The following is a 24,337-nucleotide window of genomic DNA, read 5'->3' on the forward strand; positions in this document are numbered from 1 at the left end:
GTCGAAAGCAAACAAAAAACTTGGCCAAGAGTCTTAATGGTCGCGGGATTGTTAACACGCCCATTAGACAGTTGGCTCAGTGTGTTCGTACACGTAAATGAAACTACAAGCAGAAGTTGCCGGCTGAGTTTTGACCAGATAGCAGCAGAACAGCAGGCAAAGAACATCAACTTCAGCTGACATCACAGCGTAAAATTTTTTTTTTTTCAACGTCAGCAAAAGCTGAACTGAAGCTGCCGCTGGCGATTCTTACTAGACAACATCTGGGGGCAGCAGCCAGAAGAGTTGATTGCCAACCGGTTTGCTTAACGGCAGCAGTTTTAGCTTTAAGCTTACAACATATAGGAATGCTCGAATGGAACATACTCTGGAACGGTCTTTATGAAATAATAAGAGTTTGATAGATTAAAAGTTAATTAAGTGCATTAATTGTTCAGTCAATTTCAGAGATGGGATTAGGAAACGGTAAGCATAGTATCCCTTGAATCGTTCATTAGATCGCAGTATATAATAATAAAAAAACGCAATAATTGTTTCCAAAAGTTTAAATATAAATTTTCTTTTGTTGCAATAATCAGCATATAAAATAAACAAATTGTATATGGACATCTTAGGCGAAATTATGGTATTTGTTACTTAATCGAAATGGACTTATAAATGCAATTTTCTTTTTAAATACTTAAACTCATCACAAATATATGTAAATACATAAGACAGTAAAAACTTTAATTTCGGAGATAGTGCCAAATGAATTTGATCGTAAGTGTCAATGTTTAATTTTATAAGAAGATGATAATTGTTAAAATTCTTAATCTGCAGACTTGTTATTGCAAAATAACTATTAATCTTAATCAGGGGTGCCACAGAAAGCGAAAATCTTTCAAGACTTCATACATTTTTGAGACATTTTTTCATATGAATTATTTCATATATTCTTCAGTACACGCCTAAAGCTTGCCACAAATATCAATTTTTCACTGCCCAAAAAAGTTGAAAAATGCAATCTTAAAATGTGTTTTCGCAATTAAATAAAATTAAAGATACCATCCACTGTATTTTACCGCGTTGTTAATTTAGAGGGTATAGAAAACTCGTTTCTGTATAGCCATATTGCCATATTGAAGCATTTTCAATGTCATGTGGTTGCTGGCTTTCATGTGAACTGGTATGGCCCAGCCAAAACAGACAGGCCTTTCATCAAGCTACGACGACAACGTCGACGACAGCTTTATCTAGTTATTAACCCAAATGGGGAGATCAAGACTGAAATTGATTTGCCTGTTGGGGTTGAAAGCTCTTCCCAGTTGAGCGTTACTATCGGATAGTTTAACCAAATTGTCATATTTATGTGACGATGACGATGGCTATCATCAGCAAGCTTATTGTATTATATTCAACAAAGGCCAAATCTAATAGCCAGTTTCAGAGCTGTATTGCATGCTTTTCAAGGTTATCGTTTTGGGTTTTCGAGGTTTTTGTTTTTGATTTATTTATATTTTTTTTGATTTTTGTGGTTCTTGCTACAAAGTTCCATTTTACACAGTGTTGTTAGACATATTCTTCCCAGAACCTTGATTACGTTACATATACTTTTTGCCATTTAATCGCTTAGGAGTTGCGGATTAAAAACGCCCCTCTTGACAGCTGTGCTGCCCAAGTTTAGAATATTAATGAGACTCCGGTGAAAGTGCACACTTGGCAGCGACACGTCTGGGACAGACGACAGCTGATAGAGGCACAACATTGAAGTGTCACTTGAATAAGTTATCCATGTTCTATAATCTGAAAATGGAAGGGACGAAATCAAAAGTTTTAACTTGAAGTGTAAGAAATTAATTCTGAGAATTCGGCATGTGCTTTATAAACTTACACATACATATTACAGGTTTTTGAGACTAAAATAGATCAAAGCGAATAGATTCGGTTCAATAATTTTCAAATTACAGATATAATATAAGTTGTAATGCCATCAAAAACTAAATTTTCTTGTTTACACTTCACTTTTATTTTAATAAATTGGAATTTCCAATTACGGAAAACAACTATACTTTAATAATCTTCCCTTTGTGGCGCTCTTAATCGCATTCATTTTCCAAGAAATCTGTATTAATAATAAACAATAAATAAGAATATGTTCAGAATTGCGGAATTCAATGATAGTGACAATGTAGTACGCCGTACTGATGAAATTAAGTGGCATTTCAGCCCATATGCTAACAATCTCGATGGGTGCGCAAATTTAAATTGAACTGTAACGATTCAAATGTTTATTATTTATTGCAAATTTTGCATTGTTGGCATATCGACAATCAGCCGCAGAACAATTTCAAACAATTTCATGCCATGCAGTTCTGTGAAAGCTGCTCAACTCAAGCCTTCTTGATTAAATCTCGTGACCAATATATTATCAATTATATAAAAATAGAGAAAAGAATCCAGTATTTGCAAAATACGTGCATTCATTTATAACTCACTTATGAATATTTATACTCGTGTATTTTCAATCAGCTACAAATTTAGAAACAATTCTGATTAGCTTGTCTACGATGGGCGCCATTTCCCACCCAGTTCTAGATATAGATACAAAAATCGGCACACAAACTTAAATTGATTAGTAAGAGAGTATACTGTGAATAAAAGACATGGAAGTAAGGTAAAAATCAAAAAGTAAAATATAAGAAATATTTTAAATTAAGTTACCTACGTTGGGCGCCATTCAAAATATTTTCAGAGCTGTGTAAAACGGCAACCTAAAAATGGGTTAAATCAGCTCCTATCAACGAATACAGATTTATTATTCTCAGCTTGATCTGATTAAAAAACAAGCATTATGGAAGAAATTGAAACAACCATTTTCATTTTGCAATACACAGAAGAGACAAAAGCGTTAAGGTCTCCGCCTAAGACTGGTCAATTGTGGAGCTCTTTATCGTTCTTTTCGTCACTTACTGTTGTCTCTCTCTCTCTCAATCTTGAGGTTCAATGTGCTGTAAAAATATTCTAAAAATTGTGTCGCTTTTCTTTGGCTTCCTGCTGCATGACTTTTGCAATGTTTGAGTTTTGCCCACTCATTTGACACACTCTTCATTGTTTGTGATAAAACACATATAGATGGAAATAAATCTACTTGACAGACATTTCACAATAACTTGCAAATCTAAAATGTTTAATTAGCGCATTTAATTCGATTTGTTAGGAGCGTTTATGGCTTTTGGAGGTGTGTATGCGATCTATAGAGTATTTCTAAATATAAATTCGGTATCGGACGGAATGATATTAAAATTTTGTCACGTAATGTATAACGCTTTGAGAAAAGTCTTTAATGAAAGTATAGATGTATAGTCTGAAACTTAATGATTTTTAGTCCAAGTAATGAAATGAGTTTTGTACTTTGATGATACTCAAAATAAAATTAATCGGGTTCACAAGTTCTCTGGAAATTAAGCATGATGCATTTAAATAATTATAAAGTGAATAACCTGGATATATGAATTGTAGCTTAAGAACAGATTACTTTATTGTATGTGTACAATCGTTGCCGGTCATTAATGTCATTGGGATCATTTTAAGCTGCCAAACAATGTGTCAACAGTAGCAGAAACAGTGTGCAAATACACTCACACGATACTCAGACACTCGTGAGTACTCAAAAAGGCGCCAGTGATTCATGCTCACACATATATTCGTATTTAAAGCATTGCACATGGTCGTGAATTCAAACTGAAATTGGTAAGACCGTGAGATGATCAGGGCCGTCGTTGGACGTTGGCTCAATAGCCCTCTGGTGGGCGTGATTCGTGCGTGTGTTTGTTTAATTTTAAACGGGCCTGTTGCTTGTGGCCGACACTCAAAATTCGAGAGTCAGTCAGGGCCCATTTCCCCAGGTAACCGCTCGTACATACATACGTGTGTCTCATTTGCATTCAAGCGTTGCCTTGGCGGATTGCAACAACAGTCGAGTCACGGAAACACCATGAAGAGCAACGGTATTGGTGGGCGGACTCGCACAGTGCAATGATATTCATTTATTTTCAGATAATATACAATTTGGATTTTTAGCTAGATCTAGAACGTGACATTATTATAGGCTTTAAAGTTTAAACAATGAAAGTTTAATAAAGTGGCTTAATAAATTCATACAAAGAGAGTTCTCTATTAAAATATTAATAACCATGTACTTAAAGTTAACCATAACAATTAATAGGTTCTGGTGTTAAAATGTTTCAATTAGGAAAAGTTAATAAGCTGCTGTGCATTTTGCTATGTAACAGAAATTTTCTAGTATTCAAGTACCACAGAAAAGTCAATAATATAAAGATAAAAAACAATTACTTTTTAATTATGTCAATATAATTTACAATTATTCATTATAACACACTCTATGCAATGGAATAGCACTTTGTAATATACACATTTCACTGATATTAATGGAAATATTAATAAAATATGAAAATATTGTCTTTATAATTGTAATCAAAATATTCTACAATTTTTTTAAACATTTTTTTCGGGTTTCCGTAGCACTGTGCGCTTGCAGCTACAAAAATCACTATGGCTTATGACAATTTGTGCAACTAGCATTAAGCACAATGGAAAAATGCAAATATAATTGGCAACAACAATGGCTAAGTTCACTGGTCAACAAACTAAAAAACAACATCAACACAACAGGAACAACAGTTGGTTGCTTGCCACAAAACTGGAAGTTAGCTTAACTACAAATCAATGCTGATATCTGAGGGAAATATTGAAAGGGGCACAGAGAAGGGGAAAGGAACTGGGCCAGTGACAGGGGGGATCAACAAGAGCTACGCGTGCAATGCAACTAAGTAAATTGTCACTTGGTTGGAAAGTAGACGCGTGCAGGCAAATAAATAAACGGAACTCTTGAGGCGGGCAATAACACACAAAAACCACAAAACTACCGACTGCGGACTGCCGACGAAGCTCAAATCTGGGACAGAAGGCCCGCTGACAAGCCAAGAAGTTGTTGAAGAGGTGAATAGGACAGGGACAGAGAGAAAGAAGAGAGACGCCAGCGACATTCGAATTGACTTCGAGGGGAAAGTTTAGCGACTTTGTTTGCTTGTTATACCCTCTAACCACTAAATAGTTGAGAAAGGGTGTTATCAAGTTGCGGCAAAGCTATAAATATGATATGATATGAAGTTAACTAAGAGATTATAAGAGCTATGTTAAGAGATTTTATTAGACATATTGTTAAATTTTTTTTTAAATTTTGCATATCTACAAAATTAAAGATTTTAATGTATTTCATCTCGGGATTATAAAAACTTTAAAAAAAAAAGTATATAACAAACATATAATATACTCAGGCATTTATGGACATTTACAGGGTATATGTCAGTCGAGTTGTCTATAATACAGAATGCCTATTTAATGCTTGCTTTGCTGTTGTTTTTTTTTGTTTTTGATATTTGTCTGCTTATCGATTTCTAGATCGCACTTAAAAAAAATCTGTGCGAACAAATCGCAGACAAAAAATTTGCATGAAAAATCGTAAATTGCCCAAAAAAAAACTATCTTTATGCCAGGGTGAGTGTGCGGAAATTGACCACAATTTGTCTGGGTCCGGTATAACAGGTAACGTTTTTCTATTTTCAACTAATTTGGTAGAAGTCTGATGAATTGCTTTGTTTTATATTTGGCAAGGGAAAGTTTCTGTCGTAAAACCAAAAAAAAATGGAAAACTTACAAAAAAAAATGTAGAAGATCTTTCATAAAGCTAGTAAAGTGTTACAAACATATCATATTAACTGAGTGTATAAAGAGTACAAAGGGTCGAGCACTCTCGCCTCGTTAGCAATTGAAAATGCTTTGTACTAAATTTGTTTAATGGATTTGGCATGTGATTTTAAGTTTGTAATTTAGTTTTTAAATTAACTGAACATGAATTGCAGTTTTACTTTTACTAAAAATATAATTAAATAGCTCAACATGTGCTACCCTATACGTAGAGCCTGATTAATTATATAATGAACAAACTTTGGGGATTATGTTAAAACAGGGAATATGATTAACAATTATTATTAAGAATATTTATATTTTCAAATATTACCATATACACGTATAAGAATTTGAGTTTAGTACCGCAACTGAAACCGTAACCGAAATTAATTCTCTTTCAAGAACCGAAATGCTTTTACCCGTACGGTTGTTGGTAAGTTGCTAGGTCAAAGAGTTGACAAACTTTCAACTGTCATAACTTGAAGAAAACTGACCCGATTTTCAATCGGAATGCCATTTTGATAATGATTCGGTCTCTTAATTTATACTGCATTTAAATTTGTTGCATTTAGAAAATTCTATTTTTTTTTCGACCATCATAGCCATGGTTCGACGTTAATAGTAAGGGTCCCCTTTGAAATTTAGAAAATTCAAAATTTTAAATCTCAAGTTTTTACTTTTAATCAACTCTTTATATTGTAATTAGTATAAAACGACACTTTAAACTTGATTCTTGAGCAACTTCAAACTGTCATAACTTTGCCAAAATCAAACCGATTTTCAAATGGAATGTCATTATGATTATGGTTTGGCCTCTTAATTCATTCTGTATTCAAATTTAATTCATTTAGAAAATTTAATTATTTTCGACCAAGACTCGATTTTGGTGGTAAGGGTCCCCCCTTTGAAATTTCGAAAATTCAAAATATAAAATATCAAGTTTTCACTTTTAATCAACTCCTTAAATCGTAATTACTATAAAACAACACTTTAAATTTGATTCTGAGACCTTTCATTTTCTTGTAAAAAATCATGTCAAAGTTAAGAATTATTTTGACTTGTAAAGTTATTTGGTCAGAGACTTGAGCAACTTCGAACTGTCATAACTTTGCCAAAACTTTATCGATTTTCAAGCGGAATGTCATTTTGATCATGGTTTGGCATCTTAATTTATTCTGCATTCCAATTTTATTGAATTCGTTCAAATTCTATTCCCCTGTTTCCTCTAATTCAAATAATCCAAATATTGGATTGAGTTTTATATAGAGATGGAAAATTGATTTTTCGATATATTTTACCATCACTAATCTGCGTAATTTGTATAACATTATAAAATTTCCAATTTAAGCCGATATAACTCTACTAAAAATATGTATTTAATATAGCTAAATTCAGCATTACACTTTTTTAGACATTATGTAATAATAATAATCTTGAACTCACCCGTCATAGACCCGGCAGGTTGTGTTGTTAATGCGTTTATCTGACGCTCGTCGACGTCGATCCTCGAACAAATCCTTGACAGCCGTCACACCCAGGACAAAGAGCACCGGAATCATGGCCACCTCCTTGCCAAAGGCATTGATGGCCGGCACCCAATTAAGGAGAACAATGAAAATGAAATACAAATTGGCCACGCGATGGAACTGTTCCAGCAGATTCTTCGGAATAAACGAGAGCAGAGTGTACTTTGTTGTGCGTATTTTGTTGCCCACAAACTGGCCATTGGGATGCTCCCGTTTTGGAGTCTTTGGTGGCACCGTGTGGTTGGGCACCACCATGCGATAGCTGCGCTCCTCGAACTTGTCATTGGTATTGTAATTGCAGAGACTGAAACGTTTCCACCAAGGCGGCACCTCGGTGCGTCGCAGCGTGTAGATCGATTCAGAGCGGGATGCTTGACGGGAATGTCCACGTCCGCCAGTTGCTGAGCTTGGCGCCGAAGGACCGAACTCACGCTCCCTTACCGGTTCATCCTTGTGTCCCGGAGGAAGAATGAAATCCGTTTTGGAGCCGACGCGACTATGGCCACGTCCCGCAGGCGCAGCACTACCCGGCGGCGAGTCCGTTATCTGACCCTGGGAGAAGGCACGCTGATGGCCCTTCATGGCCGACTTAATGGGTCGTCCGCCGGCACCGACAGCGACAATAGCACCACCGCCATGACTGACGGAACGCGCATGGCCACCACGCGACTGTCCAGCGGGATTGAGAGTGGTGTTGACGTGACTGGATATGATTGCCACACCGGGTATGCCAGGTCCGCCGGACATGCTACCTGTTGGCGCATTGCCCACCTGATGTGTGCCCGGAAAGACATAGGTGCGCTCCGGTTCGCCATTGGTCCCCAATGTGGGAGCTGTCGTTGGCATTGTGCTGTGGTGCGGTGCCTGTCCGAAATTGTCGCCGGTCAGGTTGGGTGGTGCGGATCGTTGTTGTTGCACAACTAGAAACTTTCGCCGCAAGTCTTCGGAGTTCGCTGAAGGCATCTTCACAGGCCAACACCATGAGGTTACGTTTGAATTTGTGTGCGCTTGGATTGCAGGAGTTCTTTAATTCTCTATAGCGGGAACGGTCCAATTAGCACCTTACACCCGTACCGTTCCCGTCGTCCACGTTAACGCATCAGTTACGACACCCATGACCACCTACAAAGACAGAAGAAATAGAGAGAAAGAGTTAATTTTGATGGCAGCAATGAAAACAAGTAAATACTCTATATTCGAGTCTTTAAAAATAAGATACGCAGTAAATATTTTTTAAATATAAATTATAATAAGGCTGCCTTCAGATTCGCATATTTGTCGTCGCTCGTCACACAGCCCGGCTAGCTCAGTCGGTAGAGCATGAGACTCTTAATCTCAGGGTCGTGGGTTCGAGCCCCACGTTGGGCGAAAGAAATTTTTTTTTAAATTATATTTTATTATTTTTTATTACATTTTTCTGATTATTATTGGTATAAAAAAGATGCTGGAGCTCGAGTTTTGATCCAAAAAAAAAAAAACAACATGGACTATGTAATGTCTTAGTCTTCATACAATGTAAATAAAATATGAAGATTTTGATTTTAATATTAAAATAAATTTAATATTAATATTTCAGACATTTAAAAAAATATATACGCTTTATGGGTCACGCCTCCTACTCCCAATAACATACATAGCAATGATATTGTTTCTATTCTTGTTCTCTATGAGTAATGAGTGTACAAATACCACTGATAGGTTTGTCGAACCCGCCAGACACCCTACTTACACACACCCTACTTGGCGACTTTAGAGTTGCTGCGTGTTCCAAAGTTCGCCCTTGATTTAAAGCTTCCGATAAGCTAACAGCGGCTACAAAGCGTAAAGTATCACGAAAGCGACAAATAAAAAAACAAAAACCAAACTGTGAACGGCCAGCAAGGTCAAAGAGTAACACGAGGTCACGCAGATAATGGAGAGACGAGAATGTAGAGTGTACACTACTCTACAAGATTGTGTCGGGTTTTTAAGCCACACTGATCGATGGCCAGCGCCAAAGTTCATGGTTTCCAAACCAGAACTGAAAATGCGCTACTTAATAGACTCACCTTCAGCAATTTTGTATAGAATGAATTTTTCAGTCTTAACTTATTTCCAACTAGTTGAAATTGAACTTAATATTTAATATATCTCAAGAGTCGAACAAATACTAGGTGAATACCAGTTTTAGATGTAATCATATGTATACATTTTCCTAATCGAATCAAATAAATCTTTAGAAATTAGTAGAAACTAACGACTTTTTGAATACTCTAGAATCTAGATGGATTCATTTTCGACCAGCTAATGAACATAATTAATACCAGGGCATCATCACCGATTTAACATTCATTTGCTTTGCATTTTTATATTTTTCAGAGATCTCAAAAATTCAACAGTCCCCAGCGACCATGGAGAATAATCTAAATGAGTCGATGCTCATATCATAAATCAATCGAGACACGAGCTAAAGTTCGTATCAAATTAAATAAACGGGACGACAAATAATGAAGATAGAATTTGATTTGAAATTATTACAGAACAACTTTTCTATAAAAAACTTAAAAAATTAATGAAAAATTTCTTAAATATATAGATATACTCGGTTCATAAAAGATAATTTGAAAAGAGAAATCTCGAATATTCAGTTATAATACAAATATCAAACGATATTTTAACCAACTCGTCATCATACAACAATAATATAATATAATAAAATCATTAAATATACAAATGTAGACAGATATTTCTTTAACAAATCAGTAATAAAATTCAGATACTCGTATCTTCATAAAACAGAATATGATAAGTGAATATAGTGAAAATAAATTAAATTAAAATTTAACTGTATACATACATACATATTTCCAAGTTTTAGAGTACATAAACTTTGGTTAAAAAAAAGCACGTGCATAAATAATTAAAATAGTTTACATTTTCATTAGCTGTAAAATGCACAACCGATCGTACATTAGGTAAATACAAATGCAAGCACAAATAACATTAATGCAAAATTTCTAAAGTCGATGGAAGAATACAATAATTGTTGTAAATTTGTGCTGACTTTTGGCAGTTTTGTAGAACATGTTGAAAAAAGCATCAAAATTAAAAAATTTGAACGTTTGGTATTTTTTTTATTAAATTTCATTAAGTGATGAACTAATTTCGGTGGTAAATTGTTGTATATTCGAATATTGTATGTATGTTTATGGAAACATATGTATACTTATGTGAATGTGTATGTGTATTTTGTTCTACAACAATGAACCGCATGTCGACACACAAATCTAAATTTAAATTTGGCACACGACTGTTTTTCTTGGCTTTCAATGTGTTAAATACACTTTCTTTGGGGGTACTCTGACTTTGTGACAAAGTTCCCAAATCTTTAAATGTTATATTTTTATGACAGGTAAAATAAATTACAAAATTAGGGGAAGAATTCTAGTTTATAAATTACTTTAAGTGTCATTATCATTCAATTGTTTGATAACTCACTAATACTACACGTTTGAACTTCTTTAAAACAATCAAAATGTTAAAAAAAATTTATTTTCATCAACTTGAGCTCGATAAAAATGATAGAAACGTAGTTTTTGGAGTAGTAATACTTTAATAATACTTTAAATAAAGAAATATTTTGTTTTGGTATGGATTTTTTTTCTTTTTCTATAAGCAAGATTATCTTCCTTCAAACTGCATCTCCCGCGTTGATCTATTTATATTTATTTATAGATGACTACACCATATCTATTTAGGTATCTCTCAAATGTCATAAATTGTCCTTGCTCCATTCAAAAAACAGAAACATAATATTTTACATAGTCACAAAAATAAATGATGAATAAATAAATAAATAAAGCAGTATCAACTTTAAAGATATCATTTACAAAATTTACCGAAACCTTTGGCAACAAAAGTTTTAAAGTAATTAGAGGTCAACCGAAATGTGAATGACACGGCACAACTGTAAACTGAACTTATAACTTATTCTTTGAATTGTTGTGTGCCAAAAAAAACCAAAAAACGTTTGAAATGAAGAAAGAAACCAAACAATATTTGACGAGACAAACCTTAAAAAATGTTGAGCAACTAGCAAAAATGCACACAATAGAGCAAAATTTATTTAAAAAGCTATAGAAAAACGTGAGTTCATTCAAAGATCAATACCCTGTAGCTAAATTAGGAGCATGATAGACAAAATATAACTATTTTTACGTTATTTAATGTTAAAGTTACTTTACAGCTCCAAGAACAATATCTTAATATCTCTTTCAATTATCGTCTATAGTTACTCAGCCTATTACTGAGCAAATTTCTACTTAAAAATTGGTAGGTAAGTCATATATGGCTCACTACACGCACCCGCACACTAATTAATTAGTGCAAACCACTTAAATCAGTTGAAAACAGTTTGTGGTTTGACTTCAAAGTGCTTTTAGAACCTGTGGGCTTGGTCTTTCGGTGGTTCTTGTCCCGGCACAAAATTGGATTTATTTTTAGATGTCGGAGCTGGCAGAGTAAGAGCATATGCGAAATAAACTTAAAAGATAAACAATGCCAAGCCGCAGGAAAATTCGAAATTGGTTATCAATAAGGAAAGGCAGGGGGCAGGGGACAGAGCATGGTCGGAACGGCATAAAAATAAATGTGCGCTGTTGTAAAGTTCATTGTATTTTCAATAAAACAAATATTGTGTTCCGTGTGTTGATGTATCTCATAGACACATACATCGAAATACATTTCTAGTGCCCATCAACATCTGGCAAATAAGTACGACGTTTATATCAATTTCCAGCATTTTTTTGTGGGGAAACAGGAGAAAATTGCGCGGTTAAAATTCATCTTTGAATCTTTAAAATTTATATATACATACTATTTGTATGTATTATTTAATTTGTTTTACGCTTCAGTTCAATCATCGATTAACCTTGCATTGAAAATACATATATGGGCATAGTAATTATAAAATAATTTATAAGCTGTAGAGCAAAAATTGGCAACACAATAAGTAAACAAGTTAGTTAATTGATTGCTCGACTAAAAGATATTTACTAATTGAACTTACACCTAATTTAATTCTACTATTAATTTAGATGTTGAATGATGTAAAAAATACATTTAAAATTTTGAAAATTAAATTTGTTTAGCAAATTTTATTGATCTATTTCATTTCCAATTTGTATACCCGTTGAGCCATAAATAGGACTACAGGGTATAATGATGATGTGATTATCACAGAGAGTAATTATTGTAATGAGCTAAAATATAAAAGATAAGTAACAGATTACTTTTTGGTTCAGAAACAATAGCACAAAGTTAACATGAATAAATCAGACGAAAGCGTAATTTCTCAAAGTTTTAAAAAATTCCAACATACATATTATAAAAAGCCCAAGGCTCAACTATAGCAATGGTTTTGTAATTAAATATTTGTTAAACAATGTTAAAATTACATTAGCAATCTGAAATTAAACCCAGCTCTATATCATCATATTCTCTATATAAATTTTAGCAAATGGCGCAATTAAAATTAATTAGTAATCATATGCCCAGGAGTGTCATTAATAAAAAATGGTTGCCATATGTTAGGGGCTGAATACCCTATTATCGCATTGCCATTTAATTTTGCCATGCGCAATAATGGCAGATCTTGTGGATCACAGAAAAATCATTCCAAATATTAGAATGTTCAACTTTATTTGTTTTCCTAAAAATTATTTTTTTGTATCTATAATAGTTTTGGTAGCTTTAACATTACGGAAACTGAAGCGAGTTCCGTACGAAATGTATTTTGATCATCATTTGACCTCTGACTTGATTTTAAAAAAAGTATAAATTTTATAAATATTTCCTTAAATAGTAGATATTATTGCCAAATGCCCCAATTTATATAATTTATACAAAAGTTGGAAACTGTTATTATTTATTGTTGAAAAATACAATTAATGATGCTCTCTGTATAAGGAAAATTTGTTGTTTGTGCTGCGGCTATGGCGAATTGCCGATCAGGTATGGAAAGTATGCGAATGTTTACAATTTTCCAAATAATACGCATTTTTTGGTATTCTGCAATTTTACATCTATTTGTTTATGAGTTTCGCAAATTGGAAAAAAATTTATTCAATTCTTTGCCAGATAAACAATTTGAAGTGATATATAAATAAATCGAGCACAAATTCTTCACATAGGAAATTTTACTTTTGAGTTAGGATAAGATCGGTTCTTTTTCTTTTACTTTGTGTGCGTTGGCAAGTACAGAAAGTAAATGCTACTCGATAGCTGTGATTCTATTTATCAGTTTTTTGTACTATATATAAAAATGTATATGTAAAAAACTGGAGCACTTGAGCTTTGCCAGCTGTTGCCATTTAACGGTCAAGAGATTAATGTCTCACATGAACAATTGTTGTTTATTTTTTGTTATTCTTTTTTTGACGACAATTGCTAATGAGTCAGATAAGAATACTTGAATATATAAATGTTTATATACATAATTTTGCAGAAAATCCCTTTGAAAATATATTAGACAGATAAAAAGACTCAGATAGGGTTTTTTAAGGTCGGGAAATAACATAAAGTAAAAATATGGTATTGATAAATTTATATTATGCAGAAAATTTGAATCAGAAAATCTAATTTGATAAGAAACCTATAGCTTCAAAAGGTAATTGACATAGGATTATCTTTCCGATATAATCAGCCTGAGAATTGACCAATTTGTCAGCTTTGATAGTTTGAACTTAAAAATCTATATATACACCTGTAGAACCATTAATTTCTGAATTGCATTGAAACAATGGAATCAAACAGCGAGGTGTTGCATGTGACACCACATGGGAAAAATTCCATGGCCGCATGAGAATCGCCAATGAGACAAGCTGCGAAATATGTATGAATAAAAAAAACATCAACATCGATGTCAACAAAAAAGGTGCACGACCAATTAGTAACTGTTGACAGAAGGCAGGGCTCGAGGCGTGGCAAGGACAGAGACAGAGGCGCGATGCATTCAATTTAATTTGGCGAATTAGTTTACTGGACGGTCTGATTGACAGCTGAGTGTGTGGGCGCTGAGGCTGGGAGATACCTGGTCGAGATGAGTCTGATGTCTGAACACCCAACAGCAATTTGACACAATAAATTAACATATAAATTAATTCAATTAGTTGCTTTCCTTTTTTTCTCTCGCTCTGATTCACTTTCAGACAATTTGTCATATTTATTCAAATTTATATAAGAAAAAAAGGAATTCATATAAGAGGCATTATTTGTTCTTTGACGTAGACATGAAAAGATTACAAACGATGGTAGATCTGTCAGTAACAGAAGCAAAACATTGAAGATTTAGATAAATAAATCAAGTACTTCAAGTTAAAGATACATTTAACAACTTGAAAGATACATATTTACTTATCGTTCGCAAAAGCTTTATCATATTTATTTGAAATAACTCAATAAAAAAAAAAATATTATTTGTTTCAAACTAAATTTCTAAGTGATAAAATATTATTTATCATTCTTAGACTTTTTTTGCTTTTGAAGGAACCACAAACGTTCATTTGTTTTATTTGAATTAAAGGTCTGACTCACTGAAATATCTTCAAGAACATTTATGTAGTGTTGCTCTTGTTTGCATGTTTGGAAACCAATGTGCAGTTTTCTGTAAGAGGGAGGGGCGAATCAGTCATAAAACATCGCCCATTCTTTAACATTTACTGCCCTGTGCAGGCAATAGAAAATTATATTGGACGTTGAAGTCATTAATGTTGATAGCAGCGGAAAAATAGATGAGAAGGGAAAACAAAACAATGAAGAGTAGAAGAAACTGCAAAAATTGTAAGAAAATACTTTGTTGTTTTTGCAGTGCAGTTAAAAGCAAAAGAAACGATTAAATTGTGGCAATTAATCATGTTAGACAAAGAAATACAACCGGACAACGAAATGAAATTTTGCAAATAAAAAAGACAAACGGATGTGCATATTTTGCACAAGATATTCAAGTCTTCAATTTTGAGCAATGCCAATTTATCAGCAAAGTGGATAAAACCGAAACAAAAGAACAACAATTTAAGCAGATAACTTAACTCTTTTTTGTGTTGAAAGAGAACATTTTGAAAACGTGGACAATCTTAAAAGTGTTTCATGTGTGGGCTGAATGAAAAATTGCCTAGCCTATTTTGAATGCAAATCTTGTGGATTCAGATAACCAGTACTTAAGATATATACGACGAGCACATGTGTTGATTTATAGCCTCATAACTGACATCAGAAATTAGATGAAATCGTTTGCAGATGCAAATGTTTTATTTTATTAGGTTATACTTTGTAAATAACACAAATGCTTAAGGAAATTAGATATTTGGATATTAAAATACTTGCGTGCTTGAATAGGCAAAAAGAATGAAATCGTAGACGATCAAATGAATAACACAAAAATGCTATATCTCAGCCTCCATTCCAAGTCTGGAAATTTTCCGTTCGATCTATAAATCTCTAACATATTTGTTGTTGTTTTTTCTATTATATATTTTTGCTATATTCAAAAAAGTTACAAGTAAGTTGCCTTTTTTTCAATCTTTACGTTTATTATAAATTTTGGGGGTAATTTTCGCCAAATCGATAACACGTTTGTCAATTTATTTTGATCATCGATATAATGACCATTTTAGCACTGATTAAATGTGTAAATCTTACTTTTACTCAGAAAAAAGGTTAATTACTTGAACATGTGGCATAATCAATGTAGCATTGGGCATATGAATAAATTCTTATCGATGCGATGCTCTTTGATAAAAGCATTCATTAACGTAGGGCAGTTCTAATAGGACACGAGCCAATTTACTATATACGTAACACGTCAATCGATTCATTTGATTCGTTGGGCGTCAAAATTACTAAAAGTACATAAAAAAAAAACTCTCAGATAGAGCGGAACTACGTATTGATAAGAAAATTCGCTTGAAATGCCACTCACGTATGCCCAGTACTATGGGGCTTATCACGACCAAAACGAAATATGCACATACATATATACAGATATATCTTCTTTATGACACGACAGAAAAGTAAAACGAATGCCACGTTATTCGGTAGTTCGCAATGGGATAAGGTGATAAGCCTCGGTCGTAAATCGCGACAAAAATTATAGGCTGCCATTGTACTTGATTGTATTGTATATGATGATGGTAAGCAAATGCGGTCATTAAAATAGACAAATACTGGAAATAATTACAGCAGTAAAACTAAAGCAACTAAATGGAACGAGTTTCAGATCTAAGTATATATTAACATATATATATATGTAAGCAAGAAAACACGACTGACGCTTCCGTTTGTTGCATCGCCAATTGGAATTGGAGTCAATTGGCTGCGCCACGTTAACGGTTACTGGGGCTATACGAACAACAAAACAAAGCAAGAGACTGATACTGCGACTGAGACAGAGCAAGAGATGAAGATGGAGACTGGGACTGGAACTGGGAGTGAGATCGTCTAATAGATTGCATAGACAAACAGAAAAAAACGACGACAAATGCGAAAACAGTTAACGGTCTCACAGTTGCACAGTTGTTCACTCAAAGAAAATTTTGTAAAGATCTATAGCTTTACTTCACAATGAGTTTTAAAATATTATTTAAATTTTAAATTAAATTTGAATAATTAATGTTTATAAATATATAGATAAATAGTTATAATACATAAGAATCAAGAGAATATGTCTATAGCTTTATCATTTTAAATGCCATGTTATTCAGTATACTATTTATTATTAACATCAAAATAATTTATTTACTTGTAGTAGTGGAAGTCAAATAAATAAATATAAAAGGTAATAATACGAATGCGTAATGCATTAATTGTGACAAACCTAATGTATATGTTTATTTCTTTTGTTTTTAATTTATTTAAAAATAATAACAATCCATAAATGGTAATTCTGCATTCAAAACTGATTTGTTGACTGTAAATTGTATAAAATCCTCATTTATCCAAAAATTCTTGTTCTTTCTTTCTTTGCCTTTTCTAATAATATCCCAGACTTTTCTTTAAGTGTTGTCGTTCGTCAACCAACGCTTAACTAAATTGAGAAGAGCGCTTAAGAAGACAGGCACTATGAGACAGAAGTCGTCGCACTGTGTGTAAAAGAAGAATTGCTGCAATATGTGGTTAAGCGATCGAGCCTCAGATATATAGAGATAACGACACACACACGTCTGATATCGAATTTTTATTGTTTTTAATAGAAAAGTAAAGTCGTCATTTGATATTTAATGTTCAGGTATGACCTATATATATACATATCCATATGTATTTCTGTAAACATTCAATCGAATTTCATCAGCTGTTGTTTATTTACTTATTACACACTCGCATGTTTTTGCCCACTGTATGATGTGGCAACATTCTGAATCTTAACCAGAAACCTCAAAAATCGCAGCTATAAACTACTAGAAATATTGCTGTTGACAGTGCTCAACTAGAAGACACCCTATAGCTAAATTATTTATTTCTTAACCGATCGTAACAACAGTTTAAAGAAGATTTCCTTAAAAATTAAAAAATATCGCAAATTGTAATGTTGTAGTTATGTTTATTGACAAAAACGAAGCGATAGTAAACTAGAATTAAGAAAAGACTGGAATCGAATGTATGTGTTTGTTTATTGAATGCCGGTTTAAAAGAGAGGGTAAGAGACAATTCTGCAACTATAGGTTGTACATATGTACGTGTGAGTGTGACGTCTGCGACTGGCGATCGAGTAAGAGAGAGAGGCTGAGATGCGAGTCAGGTAAAAACTCGCTCGTTAGGGGGAGTAGGAGAGGCTGTTCAGAGTAACTGAGTAACTGGTTCTTAGCAACCAACTCGTTTACTTTTTTATTGTTGTTGTTGTAGTTTGTTTCTTTATTTTTTTTTTGTTCGTTTGATTCTCAGTTTGTATAGCTTACATGCATGTGTACATTGTACATTGTACAATACAAATAAAAATAAAGTCAATTTAGCACAAAAACTTGTTTTTTTTTTAAACTTACCCAAATGAAAAAGAAATGTTCCTTATGCGAATGTTGATATGGTAATTTCTTGTAGCACTTTTAATGGATATTCTTTATTTATTCTCTGCTCAATCACAATTTTAAATGCACACATACACTAATATTTTGCTATTTTTGTAGATAAAGAGAACAGATTTTTTTGAGCATAGCAACAGCAAATCATAACCGAGGTCAACAACAACAACAACACGAACAGCAGCACGATTCATAACAACTAAACAAGAGAGCTGATTAAAATTGACATCTGAATGTTGATGATGACGATTCCTTGAAATTGGCGCTACATTTCATTTCAAATACTTTTCAATTAATAAATTTAATTATGGTTTGCCTTCCTAATACTTTCGCACCACAAAATAACACGCAACACAACACAACACAACGAACGAACGAACCGCTCACTTTTTGCCCCATCCCGTTCCCGCTTCCGTCTCGCCAAGACCACACATAGCTCTCTTATAACACGTACATATATAAGTATGTATTTCTTTTGGTGGCTGGAACTCTTTAAATTTGCCACGAATTTGCTGTCGCTGTTGTTGTCGTTAAGAATTTCAATACATTTTTGGCCTAAATTGCATTTTCACTTTTTCACACACAACACACGCTCACCAATGCTCACAAGCGCACACTCACACTAATGCAACATATTATTTTTATCAATTTTCTTGTTGTTATGAATTAAAGCATGCAAGCATTTACATTGAAATCGGTTTTCTTATTTGCAGCGCAGCTAATGCAAATTATTATTTATTTCTTCGGCAACACAAGGAAACAACAAACGACGACACAAAAGTAATAACCAAATAATAACAACAATCGCGTCCGCCTCGTTCAATGTTTTTTTTTTGACTGAGCCAAAATTCGTTTAACTATCGATGTCATTAGGGATGCCGATGTATCGATATGCACTTATTAATCGCTAAACCGCCACAGTCTGTCGACCGTATGATCACAAATATGTTTCGCGCGTAGCTTAAAAAAAAATACTTTTTTTTAATTTTTTCACAAGATAACAATTATATACAGAGGTCTTAAAATAAACAAGATTTGAATTCGATTTTTTATAAATTCAAATTATGAAAATGCAATCGCTCTTTTCTGGGAGCCACGAGTTTCAAAAATGTGGTGCCACCTTTTGTTTATTTTGCAAAGCATAAATGTCACCCAAAATAAAGAAATTAAAAAAAAAGATTAAATTCGAAATTATAAAACATCAACGTATTAATTACCTTAGCAAAATAGATAAAACAATGAATTTTTAACAAATAAATTAAAAGAATTTATAGTTCAAAATTTACATATTTTACTTTGTTGCTTTGATATTAATTAAAATTTTCGGGGGCTTTCATAAAAACAATGCCAACTAAAAAAGTGTTTTTGAAATCACGGCAAGCCATGTGTCAGTGATAAGAAATGGGTTCAAAACTAAAATACTAAAAATACTCAAAAATTACGTGTTAAATGTTTTGTTTGTAAAATTGCTTTTGGTGCTCGCGCTTAAGCAGCCTATTTAAACAGCGCGCCAAAAAAAGAAATGTTCGTAAAACCTAAATGAATGCGGTTGGCAGCACGCAATAAAAGCAGCGAGTGGCCAATTTTGTTAAGTCAGGTCAGAAATCCAGAGAGAGAAGGTAAGAAGATGGTATTTTAAAGGGAGTCACTATTGCCAACTGTTCTGGATGGAAAGCATCCGAAAAATACCTGAAGTTGCGATGCAAAATAGCTGAAATACTAGCCGAGTATTTAGCTTATTAATTCTCCCTGCAATTTAATTCTGAAAATCAAAAAAAAAAAATTAAACTTTGCAGAAGTCAGGGGGAAATTGCTAATGATAAGTAACGTCTTTAAATTGTATACCTAAAATATACCAGAACACCTGGTAATTAATAAATACTGAATCAGTATTAATTATTAGAACGCGTTGTTTGCCACACTGGTAATGAAGGCTTGAAGTTCTTAAGTTACAAATTTTATTCTAAAATAATATTAGAAAATTGACTTAATTCTAATAAAAGCTCTGCAAATAATTAAGCTTAAAAATTTAGAATTTGTCTAAAAAAGGTATACAATTTTTAAGTTACCAAAATGGTGCCAGATCGGAAAATTTTGCAGGGTGGCAGCCTTTGGACTAAGTTGCCTACAGTGGCGAGTAGAGAAAATTGTATTGAGCGAAAATTGTAAAAAACGTCGACAACGTCGCAGAGTGAAAATCTTTTGAATTGAAAAAGTAGCTGGTGCATTGTAATCAAAACGCCAAAATGAATGAGGAATACGATGCGATAGTTTTGGGCACCGGCCTCAAGGAGTGCATATTGAGCGGCATGCTCTCCGTGTCTGGCAAGAAAGTCCTGCATATTGATCGCAACAAATACTATGGCGGCGAGTCGGCCTCCATTACACCGCTGGAGGAGCTGTTCCAGCGTTATGGCCTGGAGGCGCCTGGCGAGAAATTCGGGCGTGGTCGTGACTGGAATGTTGACTTGATTCCCAAGTTTTTAATGGCCAATGGGCAATTAGTGAAACTGCTGATACACACGGGCGTCACCCGTTATCTGGAGTTCAAGTCAATTGAGGGCAGTTACGTTTACAAGGGTGGAAAAATTGCCAAAGTGCCGGTGGATCAAAAGGAGGCGCTGGCATCTGATCTCATGGGTAAGTTTTCTCAAATGATTCAACTAACAAATTCTATACATTTGCTAAAATTCGACAGTAAAATTGCAATGGTACCTGCGAAAATTGTATATACATACATAATTCGCTCTTATATGCGCTCCCCTTTTGCGTTTTCTCCATATTTCTTTGTCTCGGCTTACATTTGGCGAATGGTACTCGCTGCTGTTGTTTTTGCTTTTTACTGTGACACGTATTTGTAGTGGCCCTGCTGTGTGAGTGTGCGTATGTGTGTGTGAGAGCGTTTAAAGCCGCCTTGTTTCCTGCCTGCTGCTGCCCCCATTTTACTAATTTCATCTATGCTTTTATTTTTTGATGCTGTACTCAACGTCAGACATTGCGAATGAGCGTGCAAAACTTAATAGAAAGATTAATAAACGCATTATTTGTGTTTCTTTAAGCACACACATTCATGCACAATTAGAATGATAGTGCTGCCAGCTGTTTCACCTGGCACATATGGCAACTCTGCTCTCACACTTTAAGTAATTAACTGTTGTTGCGCTGATTCATCTTTCAATAGCTGCGAATTGTTTTTGTGTTTGTTGTTGTTGCTTTGTTTTGGCCAAAATTGTTTAAACAATTGGGACTCTGGTATTACAAAACGCAATTAACCAATCACAATGCATTTTTAATTGTTTTTGTTTGCGAATTTCTCCTCGATTCGGTGCTGCTGTTGCCAATTTTGTGAGTTGGCCATAAAAAGTAGGCACGCAAGGCGCGTTGAACCCTTTCACAATGAGCCGTTATAAGCAGGCCACATATGAACGCTGAACATGACGTCATTCAGCTGTTGGTGGTGGTTTGCCCACAAATTAACAGTTTCAAGTTGTCGTCCTGCCTGTCGCTAGGGGATTAGTGTAAATTCCCCACCTCCTTTCCCCACTTCAACATATAACCCTATATCCTGTTTCTATACCGTTTAAACTGTAAACAGATCAGTGCTTTGTGCTTCAAAGTATTTGCTTTATTCAGTAAATGACCTGAAAATAATCCTATATACATCTACCTTTATTATCTTTTGTTCTGACTAATCTTTTCATTTTCACTTGAAAACCCTCAGAACATTAACATTCAAACATTTAAATATAAATCTGTCAAATTTAAAAGTTTAGTTAATGATTCGGGAATCATCCTATAAACAAATAACTTTACTTTTGTTCTGACCAATCTTTTTATTTTCTCTTTAAATACACGCAGAAAATTGACATTTACAATTTATTTTTATAATGTCTGACTCTTAATAAAACTAAATTGATTGTTTATTTGTGCTCCAGGTATGTTTGAGAAGCGTCGCTTCCGGAACTTCTTGATCTACGTGCAGGACTTTAGAGAGGATGACCCAAAGACCTGGAAGGACTTTGATCCAACCAAAGCCAACATGCAGGGCCTCTATGACAAGTTTGGGCTAGACAAGAACACCCAGGACTTTACTGGTCATGCGCTGGCGCTGTTCCGTGATGATGAGTATCTTAATGAGCCGGCTGTAAACACCATACGACGCATCAAACTGTATTCGGACTCGCTGGCGAGATATGGCAAATCGCCCTATCTGTATCCCATGTATGGTCTTGGAGAGCTGCCGCAGGGCTTTGCCCGCCTATCGGCCATCTATGGTGGCACCTACATGCTGGACAAGCCCATTGACGAGATTGTCCTTGGCGAGGGCGGCAAGGTCGTGGGCGTGCGTTCTGGCGATGAAATCGCCAAGTGCAAGCAGGTCTACTGCGATCCCAGCTATGTGCCCGAGAAGGTTAGTTGATTCGTTGGATTGTCTTTAGTTGTCTGCTTCAATAACGTTTCTCTTGCATTCAATTAACAGGTGCGCAAGCGTGGCAAGGTCATTCGTTGCATTTGCATCTTAGATCATCCGGTGGCAAGCACCAAGGATGGACTCTCTACTCAAATCATCATTCCACAAAAGCAAGTCGGTCGCAAATCGGACATTTATGTATCTCTGGTCAGCTCCACCCATCAGGTGGCCGCCAAGGGCTGGTTTGTGGGCATGGTCTCCACTACAGTGGAGACTGAGAATCCCGAGGTGGAGATCAAGCCTGGTCTGGATTTGCTCGAGCCGATTGCACAAAAGTTTGTCACCATTTCGGATTATTTGGAGCCAATCGATGATGGCCTTGAATCGCAAATATTCATCTCGGAATCGTATGATGCCACCACGCACTTTGAGACTACTTGCCTGGATGTTTTGAACATCTTCAAGCGTGGAACTGGCGAGACTTTCGACTTCTCTAAAATTAAGCATGAGCTCGGCGATGAGGATCAGTAAATGGACACGGTGCGATTCTTTGGTGGATGGGTGCGCGCTTGTGGCAGGACGACACGGCAACTTGCAGCTCAACAACAACAACAACACAAAAGAAAAACAACATCAACTACAATAACAACAACATTATTTTAGCATCGTTGTGCGGCCGTTGCCAAAAAAAGAAAACCAAAAGCGATTTAAATATCCAATAAAATTTGAAAAACAAACAACAACTACAAAATGTATTACAACAACAACAAACATGAAACATGTATTTTTCATCACACGGCGCATAATATTTTTATGTGAAATGACATTTTAGATATGTATTACAAGAAAAGAAACACAAACATTGCTTGCTTGTCGCAATATTGGTATATGCCTAGAAGATATATACTTAAAATACATAAAAAAAAATATGCAGCATATGGCAGTTAAAGTAAATAACATAAGGCAGAGTCGAATCCACTTAAATTAGCCAAAATTTATTGTTGTGAACGAAAATTTATTGAAATGCATGTAAACTTTGATGTATAATCCTCGAAAACAGCCACGATTACCCTTTTGACCACTGTCACCCTCACCGTCACTTTACCATACCCAAAAAAAAAAAACTGATCGAGTTGTCAAACTCCTGCTTCATACACAAGTTTATATAAACAAATGCTCCCCACATTTTACTATGATCAATGTGCTTGCAATTCAGTTGTATACAATAAATATGTGTAACACCATATATATATATGCCATGTATTGTGTATATTGATATCAATAGATGCTTGGTTCTTCTGTTTTGTGATCGTCTAAAATTTGTGCATGACAAAACACAATGACACGTATATAATAAAAATATGATAAATGAAAAACCTTAAAAAAAAATAAAGGAAAATCTATAATATGTACACAAATTATGCAAATAATATTTTGTAACTCAAAATTAAGCTGAGTAAAGTGAAAAACAAATCAGACTAATTCAGCGAAAAGTGTAAACAATTGAAAATTGATAACGAAATTCAACCAATTATTTGTGCATCCACATATATGAATACGATACGAGAACAGATCAACAAAACCTATGGTATTCCGCATTTTCA

The 24,337-nt window shown here is 34.4% G+C and overlaps 2 protein-coding genes and 1 non-coding gene across 5 annotated transcripts in view; 2 read left to right on the forward strand and 1 right to left on the reverse strand.

Moving 5' to 3' along the window:
* LOC117780255 (probable phospholipid-transporting ATPase VA) overlaps positions 1–19,180 on the reverse strand; it is a 35,647-nt gene extending 16,467 nt beyond the window's left edge. For 2 of the 3 annotated variants that reach the window (XM_034616708.1, XM_034616706.1), the window contains exon 1: positions 7,192–8,237. In XM_034616708.1, the coding sequence (XP_034472599.1) occupies positions 7,192–8,237 (1,046 nt within the window). Of the gene's footprint in view, positions 1–7,191; positions 8,397–18,286; positions 18,416–19,009 lie in introns of those variants that run through there. The other variant, XM_034616707.1, reaches the window with a different exon arrangement.
* Trnak-cuu lies at positions 8,570–8,642 on the forward strand. The gene has a single exon. It is a non-coding gene; the product is annotated as a tRNA-Lys (tRNA).
* A 1,277-nt stretch (positions 19,181–20,457) lies between the features above and the next one.
* On the forward strand, positions 20,458–23,844 carry LOC117779821 (rab GDP dissociation inhibitor alpha). Its single transcript, XM_034616142.1, has 3 exons — positions 20,458–20,962; positions 22,258–22,733; positions 22,803–23,844. The coding sequence occupies exons 1-3, from the start codon at positions 20,569–20,571 to the stop codon at positions 23,262–23,264; spliced, it is 1,332 nt and encodes a 443-aa protein (XP_034472033.1). The 5' UTR covers positions 20,458–20,568; the 3' UTR covers positions 23,265–23,844.
* The last annotated feature ends 493 nt before the right edge of the window (positions 23,845–24,337 follow it).

Source organism: Drosophila innubila, assembly GCF_004354385.1.
Source record: "Drosophila innubila isolate TH190305 chromosome 2L unlocalized genomic scaffold, UK_Dinn_1.0 4_B_2L, whole genome shotgun sequence".
Taxonomy (NCBI): Eukaryota; Metazoa; Arthropoda; class Insecta; order Diptera; family Drosophilidae; genus Drosophila; species Drosophila innubila.

Bases quoted from the DNA above. Each gene is read 5' to 3' on its own strand.
- LOC117779821 (XM_034616142.1), top strand. From the start codon at position 20,569: ATGAATGAGGAATACGATGCGATAGTTTTGGGCACCGGCCTCAAGGAG. The intron at 20,963-22,257 runs GTAAGTTTTCTC...TTTGTGCTCCAG, and splicing joins GCTGGCATCTGATCTCATGG to GTATGTTTGAGAAGCGTCGC. The intron at 22,734-22,802 runs GTTAGTTGATTC...TTCAATTAACAG, and splicing joins CCAGCTATGTGCCCGAGAAG to GTGCGCAAGCGTGGCAAGGT.